General features: G+C 44.7%; 1 protein-coding gene across 15 annotated transcripts in view; it reads left to right on the forward strand.

Annotated features, from left to right (window-relative positions):
* Positions 1–16310, forward strand: part of LOC115130200 (protein 4.1-like) — an 89230-nt gene that overhangs the window by 71238 nt on the left and 1682 nt on the right. For 12 of the 15 annotated variants that reach the window (XM_065019407.1, XM_029661083.2, XM_065019406.1 and 9 more), the window contains 8 exons: positions 3208–3306; positions 5225–6013; positions 7149–7268; positions 7937–8092; positions 10746–10880; positions 11844–11942; positions 13962–14042; positions 14724–14840. In XM_065019407.1, the coding sequence (XP_064875479.1) occupies positions 3208–3306; positions 5225–6013; positions 7149–7268; positions 7937–8092; positions 10746–10880; positions 11844–11942; positions 13962–14042; positions 14724–14834 (1590 nt within the window). In that variant the 3' untranslated portion in view covers positions 14835–14840. The remainder of the gene's footprint in view (positions 1–3207; positions 3307–5224; positions 6014–7148; positions 7269–7936; positions 8093–10745; positions 10881–11843; positions 11943–13961; positions 14043–14723; positions 14841–16310) is intronic. The other 3 variants (XM_065019410.1, XM_065019413.1, XM_065019414.1) reach the window with 3 other exon arrangements.

The raw sequence follows: 16310 nt of genomic DNA on the forward strand, positions 1-16310 counted from the left end.
ATCCTGCTCTAACACACCTGGTTCTACTAATCAGCTGCTCATTAGCTCCTTGATAAGCTGAATCAAGTTTAAAACTGCTGGAAGTACACACACTACTATCCTGACTTAAAAGAGAAATAGCATCCTTGCTTTTGATAGGACATGATTTGAAGGTTGAGATGTGCCTTCTGCATTGTGAGAAGGTTGACATGTGCCTTCTGCAATATGAGAAGGTTGACATGTGCCTTCTGCAATATGAGAAGGTTGAGATGTGCCTTCTGCATTGTGAGAAGGTTGAGATGTGCCTTCTGCATTGTGAGAAGGTTGACATGTGCCTTCTGCATTGTGAGAAGGTTGAGATGTGCCTTCTGCATTGTGAGAAGGTTGACATGTGCCTTCTGAAGTGTGAGAAGGTTGAGATGTGCCTTCTGCATTGTGAGAAGGTTGAGATGTGCCTTCTGCATTGTGAGAAGGTTGACATGTGCCTTCTGCAGTGTGAGAAGGTTGAGATGTGCCTTCTGCATTGTGAGAAGGTTGAGATGTGCCTTCTGCATTGTGAGAAGGTTGACATGTGCCTTCTGCAGTGTGAGAAGGTTGAGATGTGCCTTCTGCAGTGTGCGAAGGTTGAGATGTGCCTTCTGCATTGTGAGAAGGTTGACATGTGCCTTCTGCAGTGTGAGAAGGTTGAGATGTACCTTCTGCATTGTGAGAAGGTTGAGATGTGCCTTCTGCATTGTGAGAAGGTTGAGATGTGCCTTCTGCATTGTGAGAAGGTTGAGATGTGCCTTCTGCATTGTGAGAAGGTTGACATGTGCCTTCTGCAGTGTGAGAAGGTTGAGATGTGCCTTCTGCATTGTGAGAAGGTTGAGATGTGCCTTCTCCATTGTGAGAAGGTTGACATGTGCCTTCTGCATTGTGAGAAGGTTGAGATGTGCCTTCTGCAGTGTGAGAAGGTTGAGATGTGCCTTCTGCAGTGTGCGAAGGTTGAGATGTGCCTTCTGCATTGTGAGAAGGTTGACATGTGCCTTCTGCAGTGTGAGAAGGTTGAGATGTGCCTTCTGCATTGTGAGAAGGTTGAGATGTGCCTTCTGCATTGTGAGAAGGTTGACATGTGCCTTCTGCAGTGTGAGAAGGTTGACATGTGCCTTCTGCAGTGTGAGAAGGTTGAGATGTGCCTTCTGCATTGTGAGAAGGTTGACATGTGCCTTCTGCATTGTGAGAAGGTTGACATGTGCCTTCTGCAGTGTGAGAAGGTTGACATGTGCCTTCTGCATTGTGAGAAGGTTGACATGTGCCTTCTGCAGTGTGAGAAGGTTGAGATGTGCCTTCTGCATTGTGAGAAGGTTGAGATGTGCCTTCTGCATTGTGAGAAGGTTGACATGTGCCTTCTGCATTGTGAGAAGGTTGACATGTGCCTTCTGCAGTGTGAGAAGGTTGAGATGTGCCTTCTGCATTGTGAGAAGGTTGAGATGTGCCTTCTGCATTGTGAGAAGGTTGAAATGTGCCTTCTGCAGTGTGAGAAGGTTGAGATGTGCCTTCTGCAGTGTGAGAAGGTTGAGATGTGCCTTCTGCATTGTGAGAAGGTTGAGATGTGCCTTCTGCAGTGTGAGAAGGTTGAGATGTGCCTTCTGCATTGTGAGAAGGTTGAGATGTGCCTTCTGCAGTGTGCGAAGGTTGACATGTGCCTTCTGCAGTGTGAGAAGGTTGACATGTGCCTTCTGCAGTGTGAGAAGGTTGACATGTGCCTTCTGCAGTGTGAGAAGGTTGACATGTGCCTTCTGCATTGCGAGAAGGTTGACATGTGCCTTCTGCAGTGTGAGAAGGTTGAGATGTGCCTTCTGCAGTGTGAGAAGGTTGAGATGTGCCTTCTGCAGTGTGAGAAGGTTGAGATGTGCCTTCTGCAGTGTGAGAAGGTTGAGATGTGCCTTCTGCAGTGTGAGAAGGTTGAGATGTGCCTTCTGCAGTGTGAGAAGGTTGAGATGTGCCTTCTGCAGTGTGAGAAGGTTGAGATGTGCCTTCTGCAGTGTGAGAAGGTTGAGATGTGCCTGCTGCAATGAATGAGATCCCTCCTCTCCATGTCAAATCTCAGGAGACTGGGGCCTCTACCGTGTCTCCTTGAAAAGCTACTCAATAATCTATACAGGTGGAAGAAGGTGCTTAACACCCCGCTACTGGTGATAGAGGGACAGATGTTAGGAAATAATCGCTGCCTCATTATGACATGTGACACCTATACCCTTCCTTTTCCAGTGACGTGTTCAAGTAGCTACCAAGCATCAACGTGTTTTTCAAGTGAAGTTAAGCCACTGTGAAAGGAAGTGATTCAGAGGCAGCTCCTTGATGCAGACAAAAAGTGTAGGCTACAAAATCCAACCGCTGAAGCCAAAAGTAGATACAAGGAGCACCAGCTGAAAGTACCAGGGGACAATTTACAGTGTGACATCAATATAGGGCTGGATTGATTTTTAGCAGCCTGGCCTGTGAATGAGTAATAAATCCTTGTGCTATAACCTTGCCAAATGGAGGTGGGAGGGAGAGACTCAAGGAAGCAAACATCCTCTTTGGCTAAGCATTTTAGCAGGACTAAGATCAACCACAGCCCTGCTATGGAAAAGCATGCATGGACTTCAAAAGGGAGGAAGAAACCCCCATCCCTCTGCATGCTGTGTGTGTGTGTGTGTGTGTGTGTGTGTGTGTGTGTGTGTGTGTGTGTGTGTGTGTGTGTGTAAACATCAAGCAGTCGGGAGAACGGCAATGATGATGTAACCAAGGAAAGGGGATTTATTTATTTATTCATGTAGCAGCGACGATAGCATATTTCTGCCAGTATTTCTTTTTATGACTGTTTGTACGTGATTAAAGTAGGTGTGGAAAGGAGCCGGTTTACCCCTCAGCCAAGTCTTGCAACCTTGACCCATTCTTTATTTGTGAGATACTGGAAGAAGAGGGATTGTGTCTGCAGAATGTTCTCATTAATCCACACCCTTATCTCTGTTATCAACCTCATAGTGTGAGTATGTTTGGAGAGATACTTAAGTCCCATCGTTACACACTGTTGTGCCGTGTTTTATGGAAATCTCATATCCCACACACTCTTATCAAACAGAATGAGTAATGATATCCGTAATAGGATACAGCCCACACGCGTACGCCTCAAAGCTACTTTCCATTCTACTTCATTCATGCCGGGCTGTTTGTTTGTCTTGTTTTTCTTTTCTATTCATGTAGAGCAAAGAGGATGAGAGAGAGGATGAGAGAGTCATGGCTGCAGGTGGTAGCATTGAGGAGGAGATCAACCACAGCCCTGTGGATACTAAGACTACTGTGGTAGGTAGCCAGGATGTATCCTGGTCCAGCTATCTCTGTGTGATTGGAACACCTTCATCTCTGCTGCTTGGTTAGATTAGAGACAGCTAAGCCTATGAATTATTAACATGTCTTACTGTACATATTTAATCAAAGATCCATTTGGGAGTGTAGGACTAGCATCCTATGTTATTCATTGTCAGCAGTGGATGACAACATGACAAGAATTTGCTATACATAGAGACCGGTTTTAAATAGCCACTGAACATGCCGATTGGCACGTGTGTTTTTCTGTTGCTCATTAGAAAACGAGATTTCAGTCTTGAAGGTGTGTTTCCTGACCGATTCAGCATTTGGTTAATGATGTTTGTCCCCGATGAGACACTGTAGCCGCGGAAGCCTATTTCACTTGCTCAAAAGTTCACTCAAGAAATCTGTAATATATTTTTCAGTTTTTGCAGAGGATGCTTTAGTTTTAGTTTAACACATAACTAAGGTGTTTTGTGCAATATTTCTCAAGTAAAAGAATGGGCGACATGTTGTCTTATGTAAACAAAATCGAGCTGCTGGGCAGGTCTGTCTCATTGTCTATGCTATTGGATAGAGAGCAATCACCGCAGCTGTTCACCCCATGTTAGTTCCCAATGGACATTGTCAAATCAACACTGTTTTAGACGAGACTGACTTTATGACCAAAATTATTCCTAATTACACTTTGTAGTCAATTTTGACACTAGAACTCTTTCTGACTCGATGCCACAAAGGCCGTTTTCAACGGGATTTGTTGCTTTTTAAAGGCCGTCACTCTTTAACAATACACTAACAACTAAGAACTGTGAATTATGTTGCAGTCTATGTTAATAGTGTCTATGATCTGTTGCTTGCAAGTCTAAAGTTGCTGCTTTAAGAATTGCTCTTCTTGGGACTGCCACTGGAAGTCCTTCTCCCCCCATTGAACTGCAAGTTGCCATTTATTGTTATGAATATTTCCCAGGAGGCAGCAGTGCAGAGTGGTCATTATATGGCACAGCCACAAAGTCATAAAATATTGTTTAAACCTAACCACACTGCTAACCCTAATGCCTAACAGGCTGACTACACGTGAGCGTTGTGAAATAAATTTAGACAAATATGTTCAATTATTGCACCCACACAGCTCGCGAGCGTCTGCGTTGCCAAGGGCTAAAATAGAAGTCAGTTCTATTTCTGACGCAGATCGTGCTGCAAGTCCTGCCTCTCCCATCTCCTCCTTGGTTTATAGAAACAGGTACCCACGTGCCATCTCCTCATTGGTTATACCCACGTGGGTGAGTGAAAGACGAAATAGGTCGGTGGCGGTAATGCACGTAATTTATGAAAGTTGCCAATCACAATATAAAGTCAAGAGAAGAAAAAGCCTGGAAGGAGGAAAGATGACTAGAAACGATTCGGTTGATAGTTTTATGTGTGGATTAATTGGCGGAGTAGAGAACCTTGTGCATTTCAGGTAAAATAACAACTAAATGTTTATATCCCAGGACAAATTAGCTAGCAACAGCAAGCTAGCTAAATAGGACAAATTAGCTAGCAAGTGCAAGCTAGGTAGCTAAATTGCCATAAATGTTTAATGCTTTTCGACCTGTCTCCAAATTAATATTATCGGTGCAGAGTTTGTTTTGATATTTTAACCTGCGTGTCGTGATCGCATTTGGTGTGGGGGGACAAAATAAATGTATGCACGATGGCGCACGAGCGCAGCCGGTTTGGGTTCCGTGTAAACCCTAACCTTAAATTATGCCTAACCCAAATTTTTGTTTTCATGATTTTTTACGTATAGACAATTTTGACTTTGCAGCTGGTCCATCAAACGGAATGGCCTCCAGGGCAAGATTAATTACAATTAACGTCAATCTGCCGTTGAACTGGCTAACCCCAGTCTTTGTATGTATCTTGTATGTAGGATTCTGACGGGTGGGTAATAGTAAGTAAAGTCCCTCCTAAGGTAACCGAAAAGAAAATCATTGTCAACTATAAAGTTATGACCGTCACTAACACTGTGGCCGAAGGAGCGCTCGCCGGCACCAGTGGTGGCATAGTCGGCAAGGAGTTGAAAGCGTATGAGAGCTTCCGCAGCGAACTCCCCTCCAAAACCGAGGAGATGAGAGAGAAGAACTATACCCTGGGCAAGTCCTATGACACAATGTCAGGCAAGATTGTCACAATGACAAAGCGGGCCAAAGATGGTGGGGAGGCGGTGGCGGCTGCTCCGGCAGCGTTTGCCAGGGAGCTGAAGAGGGCAGCAGACCAATCCACCACCACAGTGAAGATCATCCCAGTGTCGACTGAGTATGAGATGCCGGTGTCTGTCCACATGGGTCTCCCACCCCAGGAGGGAATCGGACCCCCCATGATTACCATCAAGGAGGCCAGGACGCCCTCTCCATCCGAGCCCAGCAACGGTGCCCTGGGCCTGGGCACCGTGCGGACCATGGTGTCCATCCGCTCCAGCCAGGACATCAGTGATGCCGCGAGAGCGGACAGCAGGAAGCAGCTGAGGGAGACTTTTCTCCTGGGAGACAGGAGCACCACCCCTGTTGCACCTCACACACCTCTCTCGCCACGCTCCCCCATGGCCAAGTCACCTATGGCAAAGTCTCCCATGACAAAGCCCAAGCCTCCAATGGAGGATCTGCGTCTGAGCCCCGGCCCCGTGTCCTATCTATCCAGAACCCCATCGCCCTCCAAAGTGGTAGGATGATATGACGCCCCTCCCCCCAAAATGCCTGAAGCCCCCCCTCTCCCTCCCTACTGTAGCCCCCCAAAATGTTTTCAAGCTAATCCCGCCCCTGTCTGCCTGGTCTTCGTATCTACTGCAACAAGCCTGGACCCGGCGCTGTTTTGCACTCGACTGAATGTTTATAGGAATCGCTTGGGTATCTCTTTCTTTCTATCCTTTGCTCTTTTTAGTTGGACACAAATCCCTTAACCACGGTATTTGGTGTAATTTGTTTACTGCTTTCCTAAGCCATACTTGCTGCCTCATGGGCACTGGCATTTGTTTACCCCTTTCATTTCAATGTAAATTAAATTGTGTTTCGTTTTATGCTTGTTCCCCATGCTGCTAGCCACACCAAATTAATGCTTTACACTTTGGCTTATGGTACGGTACGGTATACTATGGTTTATATGCCACTGACTGCTTCAGCCCTACCACATTTACTTTTGACTTCCCTTGGTATGCCCTCTATGAACTCTTGGCTGCTTGATCTGAGATTATGATATGGGCCCTATTCATAAGAAGAGACATCCCGACTCACAAGACATACTTGTCTGTCTCATCTATTGCCTTTGTGATTGACATTCTCAATAGATGAAAGCCAAGTACTGAGCTGCCATAAGGTCTCCCTAGTAAAGTTGAATTGCTGACGATGCTCCACTCATTTGTAGAAGTGCTATAAATGTACAAAAGCTCTAGTAAAGTGATTGATATGTCACAGGGTGGTGTTTCTATCAATTCCTCAGATTTGCGTAATATAGCATACAAATATGGATTAAAAAACACATTTGAAAACACTGTCATTTGATCACTTTAAACCTTTGAAATCACTCTAGATTCTTAAGAGTTCTTAAAGTATTCTATCTTCTCAAACCCAATCTTCTAAAATGACCCTTCTTAGCGATCAATCTTTACCTCAATGCTCTTATGAATAATCCCCACAAACCCCCATCCCCTGAGCTTGTGTCTGGGCATTGTGTCAAAGGCCTGTCTGTCTGTGTCTCTCCTCCTTTGTATGTACAGTATCTAACTGTGTGTGCGCGTGTGTGTGTGTGTCTCTCTCTTCTACTCCTGTGTGTGTACTCTCCCCATCTCTCTGTCTGCTCAGCCTAAGCCGACCTTTGAGGAGATGTCCCCGGAGCTCACCGCTCTCTTACATTCGGCCCGATATCAGACCAGCACGGGGGGTTGGACTGCCTCGCCTGCCCATAGTCAGGCCCTGCTCAAGGTGGCCTCTTATGCCCTATGGACAATATACAACTTAACAAATGGGATGACAGCAGTTATAATTTATTTGTTTTCAACTTTACATATACAGGTTATTCACATTGAGATAACATCTCTTTTGTAAGAGAACTGTTCAGTATCTATACTGTTTGTCCTTGTTGGTGAGGAAATGTTGTCACTCTAGCCACTGCTGTCTGTCAGGCATTTCTGTCATCGCCACTTGCCTGTTCCCTGTCAGTCCGTCCGTCCGTCCTTCCTCCCGATCATTAAAACAGAGGACAGGTTGATGAGGACATATGTTTTAGGACAGATTTATGAGGACACATGGTTAAGGACAGCTTTATGAGGACATGGTCCTATGACTGTATTGAGGAGGAATGTGAGAGCTTTATTTGATTTTTCCACCCTACTCACCTTTTAGAACATTTCGATACCTCAAAGTGGAAAACAAAGCAATCATGCAATGAAACCAATGTTAAATGACAATATGCATTCAGAAGATCACGTCGGTACTAACATATAAAGTAACCCTTTCCTGCTGTATGGAAACACAATCATGCTATTTGTCTTTGTTTTAGCATTTGATTCCATACTAGGCCTACAGTAATTGAAGTGCCCACACAGGTTCAAGGAGACTGACTGTGACTTCTTGTTTGTTTCCTTTGCTAGACAACAGAGAAGGTGGAGCGGATCGTGCTGCAGACAGAGGTGGTATCATCACAGCAAACAGAAGAGGTTGAGGATCAGCCGGCAGAGGACCAGGAGCAGCCGGTGGAGAAACAGCCTGACGGCATGGAGAAACAAGCTGGTCAGCAGCCTGAGCAGGTAGAGACAGATTCATTGGGAGGGATAAAGGATGATGGGCCTCAGTCCGTGCTTGGGTTTACAGGGACGCTCATGCATGATGACTCGGACACGCCCAGCGAGGCGAGTGACACTAGCGGCGCCGCTAGCATAGCCTCCGCGGGGCCTGCCCTGACTGCCGCGGCCCAGGCCGCTGTGGACGAGGCTGTAGAGGCAGCGGTGAATCAGACAGAGACTGAGGAGGAAACTCCAAACGCAGGCTCAGGTGGAGGCCTGGGGCTGGACAGTCCGTCAGAGGGAGAGGTGTCCACAGGGTCAGTCTCAGAGGAGGAGAAAGAGAACAGCCTGGACTGGAGAGGGCACTTTGTGTCCCCCTCTCCTACAGGAGCATCCTGGCAGAGTCTCAGTGGGGAGGTAGCTGCTGCTAGAGCTCACTCAGAGGTAACACCCCAAAGAGCCCCAACCTTTTCCCTAGTTGTCCCGTAAGTACCTCCTCAAATCTCCTTCCCACTCGCCTACATTAGCACTGGAAAAGCTAGCTGAAACTACCCTGGTCTCACATTCCTTTTTGTCCATGCTACTTAGAAAGTGCTCAATCTAGCCGAGTCTTACCCTCACAATCGCCTGTATTATCAATCGAGCCTCCCAAAATGATCCCAATATTGGCCTCCCATTTGCCTGTAATAAGCAGTATTACCACTGGATAAGCCATCCCACTCTCCCAGTCCTGCCCCTCCTCTTCACCAATAACAGCAGTCAGCCATTACAGCCTGTGGAGCTGTGTGTGTAGTGATGTGCAGGTGGGGATGACAACGACCTTGTTTCCTGTCCCTGCTTCTGCACACTGGGGTTTCTATTGGAAATCAATATCCTGGCCAGGCAGGTTGTAAATACTGCAAGCTGCAGATACACGCTACTGTATATGTATTACCCAGGAGCAGTATTGAAAACTGTCGTGGAAGATTGCATAGAGGGAGGTGTGTGTGTGCCTGTTAGTGTTTGTTCTTGGAGCGACAATATAAACGTTCAATTCAAATATTTCGACCTGCACATGTACACACAGTTTCACAGCGGAAATGGTGCATATCCCTTCCTGGTAGTACTGCCTCATTTCCCCAATGTTCCCAAAGATTACCTTTGTGGTAATCATGAGTGGCAATGATTTAAATGTTTTATGGACACGCGTCTATGAGAAGCACAGCTTAAATAGATAGCAGTCTGTTGCTATCGATTAAGTTCGAAGTCCACAGCCAATTTCAATGATATGGACCGTTTCAGTGAAAGCAACAGGAATTGTTTACAAATACGTACAATCCTGCCAGGTAGACCAATTTGGCCTTCCAAATGGAATGAATAGGCTTCCACACATCCAGACAAATAAGACTTACTCAGTGGTGAACACTGTTGAGTTCTGTCATGCATGACTCAGACTGGCTGAAGTGAAAATCTCTTTGCGTTTGTTCTTTGGTCAGGGTCCAAAGGGACCTGGGTGATACACAACTCTTTCATCAGGAAAACAAATGTTGTTATTGTAAACATTTGACATTTTCTTACATTCTTTGTAACACAAAATTCTCCCTTATTCTGTGCTTTGGGATTTGATCATTTATGTTGATTCATTTATAGAAGTTTTTTTTTTTAATTTATCAGAGAGAGCATGCATCTCATGAATGATCAACAATTATTCAGACTTTCCTAAAAGGAAAAATCCACCCAAATCCACTCATTACTATAATTTATAGTGTTAAATAACACTAATATGTGAGAACAATTTTTTTTGTGAACAAATATTTTGTTATAAAAAGGTTGGTAGCAACGTGAAAATCGTTATGGAAATCTATTGCAGCTTAAGTCGACTACAAAACCTACAATGCAATGCTCTCTCTTAGGGCTGGCTGTCTAGCTAGCTAGCCAACGTAGCTACACACAATAATATCAAAGTCAATATCGGCATGTGAAGTAGCTAGTTAGCTGTAAAATCGCTGAAACAAACTGCCCTATCAATTTAGGAGTTTACAACCTCACCATGTTCAACCTGCAGATCGATGTGCCTCAGAGTGGAGTCTGACATTCGCAATGGCCATCCAACGACACCATGCAAAGCACCCTGGACTGAAGAGGCAGACAAATAGGAGAAATGTGCTAGACCCTCCGTTAAATGGCTAATTCGAAAGAAGACAACCTCCTGCGTTTGACATCGGCCAGTATTGAAATCTGACATGTATGACAGACGTTTTCACAATCTAAAAGTTGTATTCCGATTAACTTCCAGGTTATTGAGAGTGACTTCATCGCAGTGCTATGTCATACTGGCAGAATTTCTGCCTGCCTAAACGGCAATAGCAAAAATACACATGAAACGTCCCAGGGAAGTGATAGAACATTGCTCAGAGATGCACAAAAACAATATCATATTCAAAATGGGTGAATCTTTTCTTTAAGCTTTTTCCCCCATTTTCTTCTCCTGCATTTTCTATAACCTTCCGATAAACAAATTGCGTGTGTATGTCCTGTAGACAGGCGGTGAAATTGTAATTGTGTGTGTGTGTGTGTGGTCATGAACATGTTTGTGCGTAGATGTACGCTAGCGTGTGACCATAAGGTATAAAGATCTAACTTTCTGCACCAGTCTCATTTTGTCTCTCTCCATTTCACCCTTCTTCCTCTCTTTCAGACGTCTGCGCTGGAGTCTCCAGAGGTCCTGACCTTCAACAGGGCAGACGTGATGGAGGAGACAGAGATGCTGGTGCCCCAGGGCGTACCTGTAATACACACGGAAATGAAAACCATCACATACCGGTCACTAGAGGTAAAGGTCCTCACAAAACGTCAGGGTTGTTCAGGCTCATGCTCTGTACTGGTTCTTCTCATTTACTCCAATGTTTTCAACCTCATTCATTAGGGCACACAATATAAAAGCTGTAAAAGTTTTGCAACAGAAAACAAAAAAGAGCCCAGGGAATTCCTCTGTTTCAGTCCGTTTTCTTCCGTTTGGTGCCAGATGAACACAACACTGTTCTTCAAATCAAATGCTATTGGTCACAAACACATGGTTAGCAGATGTTAATGCGAGTGTAGCAAAATGCTTGTGCTTCTAGTTCCTACAGTGCAGTAATATCTAACAAGTAATCTAACAATTCCCAAACAACTACCTAAAGGGTTGAATGAGAATATGTACATATAAGTATATGGGCAATGGCCGAGCGGCATTGGCAGATGGTATAAAATACAGTATATACATGTGATGAGTAATGTAAAATATGTAAACATTATTAAAGTGGCATTGTTTAAAGTGACTAGTGATCCATTTAATAAAGTAGCCAGTGGTTGGGTCTCAGTGTAGGCAGCAGCCACTCTGAGTTAGTGGTTGCTGTTTAGCAGTCTAATGGCCTTGAGATAGAGGCTGTTTTTCAATCTTGTAGTAAGAGGAAGGGAAGCGCTACTAAGGTACACAATAGTACATTTTGGTAGACAGAAGGTGCTCTTTGATAAAAGGGGTGAATTGGTCATCAAAAAGAAAGGAGGACCAAGGCACTTTTCATATAAAAGTGTACCGCATGTTCAATAGAATGTTCAATAGAAACAAAGTTGTTGTTTTTTTAAATGAAAAACTTTGTTTCTATTGAACATGCCATACAAATAAAGGCATTTTAATTAATTACATGAAGAGTGCTTTGGTCTTCCTTTCTTTTTGATGACCTGTTTTTCAGTCTCTGTCCCAGCTTTGAAGCACTCAATGGAGAGGATGTATTGTGTCTGTGTTTTGTGCCAGGGTGACGCTGACACTGATCCAGAGGCGGGGGTGTTGATGAGCGCCCAGACCATCACCTCAGAGACCACCAGCACCACAACAACCACACATATCACCAAGGTAGGTACTACCTGACCCGGCCTCAGTGGGGTGCCACTCTCATTCACCATCAGCATGAATGAATAGGGGCATGCGTGAAGAGAGCAGGGATCATCAACTAAACGAGTTACAGTTCATATAAAGAAATCAGTCAATTGAACTACATTCATTAGGCCCTAATCTATGGATTTCACATGACTGGGAATACAGATATGCATATGTTGGTCACAGATACATAAAAAAAAGGTAGGGGTGTGGATCAGAAAACCAACCATTATCTGGTGTGACCACCATTGCATCATGCAGCGTGACATCTCCTTCGCTTAGAGTTGATCAGACTGTTGATTGTGGCCTGTGGAATGTTGTCCCACTCCTCTTCAATGGCTGTGCGAAGTTTCTGGATGTTGTCGGGAACTCTTAACACGCTGTCGTACACGTCGATCCAGAGCATACGCGTCGATCCAGAGCATTCCACACATGCTCAATGGGTGACATGTCTGATGAGTATGCAGGCCATGGAAGAACTGGGATATTTTCAGCTTCCAGGAATTGTGTACAGATCCTTGCGACATGGGGCAGTGCATTATCATGATGAAACATAAGGTGATGGTGGCGGATGAATGGCACAACAATGGGCCTCAGGATCTTGTGACGGTATCTGTGCATTCAAATTGCCATCGATAAAAATAATGTATTTTTGTCCATAGCTTACGCCTGCACATACCATAACCCCACCACCACCATGGGGCACTCCGCAAACCGCTCGCCCACACAACACCATACACGCTTGTCTGCCATCTGACCGTTACAGTTGAAACCGGGATTCATCTGTGAAAAGCACACTTCTCCAGCATGCCAGTGGCCATCGAAGGTGAGCATTTGCCCACTGGAGTCAGTTACGACATCAAACAGTCAGGTCAAGACCCTGGTGAGGATGACGAGCATGCAGATGAGCTTCCGTGAATAGGATTCTGAAAGTTTGTGCAGAAATTCTTTGGTTGTGCAAACCCTCAGTTTCATCAGCTATCCAGGTGGCTGGTCTCAGACAACCCCACAGATGAAGAAGCTGGATATGGAGGTCCTGGGCTGACGTGGCTACACATGGTCTGCGGTTGTGAGGGCGGTTGGACGTACTGCCAAATTCTCTAAAACAACACTGGAGGTGGCTTATTGTAAAGAAATTAACATTCAGTTCTCTGGCAACAGCTCTGGTGGACATTCCTGCAGTCAGCATTCCAATTGCATCTGTGGCATTGTGTTGTGTGACAAAACTGCACATTTTAGAGTGGCCATTTATTGGCCCCAGCACAAGGTGCACCTGTGTATTGATCATACGGTTTAATCAGCTTTTTGATATGCCACACCTGTCAGGTGGATGGATTATCTTGTGAAAGGAGAAATGGTCACTAACAGGGATGTAAACAAATTTGTGCAAAATCTGAGAGAAATAAGGTTTTTGTGCGTGTGGAACATCTGGGATCTTTATTTCAGCTCATGAAACATAGGAACAACACTTTACATGATGCGATTATATCTGTGTTCAGTATTAAAAAAAAAATCTTGAGTGGATGGTCAGGGGGCCGGAACATAATTACAAATATTTGTAGATTGCAAATTGACCGCAAGAAGCCCAAACAGATTAGTTTCAAACCTTGCCTACATTTGTATACAATCACATGTATATCTCTATTATGCATGGGAATACTTTGGAACAGATTTCCAAAATTAAAATCACTTGAAGCTGATTTGCTGGCGTTTTTACAAAAAAAAATTATGTCCAACAAAACAAAAAACGAAATAATTTCTCAGTAAACCTGGGAACCAGTTGGGGAAGCCTGGAATAGAGGATATGAATATTACTAGTCTGTTAGTGGTGTAGCTATAGAATTTAACCAAGGTGGTTCTTATGGCTCATTTGGTTTGAGCTTGGCGTTTGCTTCCCGCTTCCCACATGCTGTATACCAAATATCTAAATATAGTTTGACTTAGCTGTTCCTTGAATGAAATGTCCCCTTAAATTACATTTGATTTTTTTACCAGACTGTGAAAGGAGGAATCTCGGAAACGAGGATCGAGAAGAGAATCGTCATCTCGGGGGATGCAGACATAGACCATGACGAGGTAGGAAGACACTCTTACACTGTGTCCTTTAGCATGCAAGTAGCCTTACAGCTATTAAATAGGCAGAGCTATTTTAACAACACAGGTGGTACCTGGATACAATGCTGATAATATTGGGTTCCTTACTCGGCGGGCAATAACATCATTATAGTGTCTTTTATGACGTCATGGTCAGGCTGTATACTAGTTGTCTTTTTAGCAACCAGAAAAATAAGTCTTTATCTGGTTGTAATCTGACTAGATAACAAATTGACATCTTTTCTTTCACGTGTTAATGTTGTCATGAACAATACGTCTTTGCCTGGTTGCTACAGAAACCAGTTGGTTGCAATCTGGTTATATGGCCGCTTCTCAACCTGAATAACAGTTTACCACCAGAAAATGACGTCAATTTGAAATCATTTTCCATATTATGCCTGCTGGATACTGTGTTGAGAGATGCTTTGCCTTTAAGTGACTTAAAGCTCTGTTGTTCAACAGCTGAGGTCTGTGACCGGGAGGTGTACACACACAGTGACAAACGTGTATAAACAGAGTGACGAACGTGTACAAACACAGTGACTGAGGTGTACACAAACACATACTGTGACTAGTCCAACCCTTACACTTGTGATTCTGATCATACCCATTCCACCTTCCTCTCTGTTTCCCTCCATGGGGTGTTTGGCGTACTGTTTTTAGGCCCTGGCTCAGGCCATAAAAGAGGCCAAAGAGCAGCACCCTGACATGTCAGTGACCAAAGTAGTGGTCCACAAAGAGACTGAGATCACGCCCGAGGAGGGCGAAGAGTGACCGCAGGTAAGGGGACAACGTCGGTCAGTGATGGCTGTGGCTGGCTGACAGGACACTGACCTCCCTCCATTCCTTCCTCATCCCTCCTCTGGCTCCTTGGTTGTCTACAGTCACCGCCTTCTCGATAGGGCTGCTTGACTCTCAGCTAGCTCAACGAACCTGAGGCTGCTTGACACACAGCTAGCTCGACTAACCTGAGGCTGCTTGACACACAGCTAGCTCGACTAACCTGAGGCGGCTTGACACTCAGCTAGCTCGACTAACCTGAGGCTGCTTGACACTCAGCTAGCTCTACTAACCTGAGGCTGCTTAACACTCAGCTAGCTCGACTAACCTGAGGCTGCTTGACACTCAGCTAGCGCTACTAACCTGAGGCTGCTTGACACTCAGCTAGCGCTACTAACCTGAGGCTGCTTGACACTCAGCTAGCGCTACTAACCTGAGGCTGCTTGACACTCAGCTAGCTCTACTAACCTGAGGCTGCTTGACACTCAGCTAGCTCTACTAACCTGAGGCTGCTTGACACTCAGCTAGCTCTATTAACCTGAGGCTGCTTGACACTCAGCTAGCTCTACTAACCTGAGGCTGCTTGACACTCAGCTAGCTCTACTAACCTGAGGCTGCTTGACACTCAGCTAGCTCTACTAACCTGAGGCTGCTTGACACTCAGCTAGCTCTACTAACCTGAGGCTGCTTGACACTCAGCTAGCTCTACTAACCTGAGGCTGCTTTTAGCTTTTATGCTTTCAGCTTTCACTCCACATTCATCTGTGCCCCGTTCAGTATCGTGATTCCTTCTGTGTGGATGGAGTCTCTATATCCAGTATAGTCTTCCATGGCTGGCTTCTGTCGCTGAAATGCTTGCTCTAGAAATGTTTTTAGTGCTAATGTTTGCTTTTTCCTTTCAGCTTCTAATACCGTTATTGACCATAAGCAATTAAAACATTGTGCATTTGCTCATTGGTGTGTGCATTTTCTTTTTACTCTCTTTTGTCAAAATGTAGAGGTGGGTTTTGATTGATGTCTATAGTGCTGTCTGCAGGACGTCTCTGGTACTGTTTAGAGTGTACTGGAAATACCGACAATACGGTTTTCAAATTGCCAGTTTGTCTCATTCATATTAAATAAAGGGTTATTTCGAGAGTGTATTGAGCAACATTACCTGATTTGGTCATTCTTATGGCATGATGCTGAGGAATGAGACACCATTTTACATTTCTTATTATCAAGGTTTCTGTACACTGTAGCAGAGGCATGTTACTGGACGGAGCTTGTGTTTGCTTTGCAAGGGCTGTATAGTCTTGTGCATTAACCCTTTTTACTTATTTTTGTCATGTCTTAGCATGCAGCCTGTATGATACTGTGTTTGTACGTGTCTCATAAGTGTTAGTTTAGATGGGAAAAGTATTTTTTCTGCCGATAACAGACAAAGCATTGACTGTCTTTCACAGGACCCCTCTCATGCTCTGCTTTTAA

The sequence above is a fragment of the Oncorhynchus nerka genome, linkage group LG6, assembly GCF_034236695.1.
Source record: "Oncorhynchus nerka isolate Pitt River linkage group LG6, Oner_Uvic_2.0, whole genome shotgun sequence".
Taxonomy (NCBI): domain Eukaryota; kingdom Metazoa; phylum Chordata; class Actinopteri; order Salmoniformes; family Salmonidae; genus Oncorhynchus; species Oncorhynchus nerka.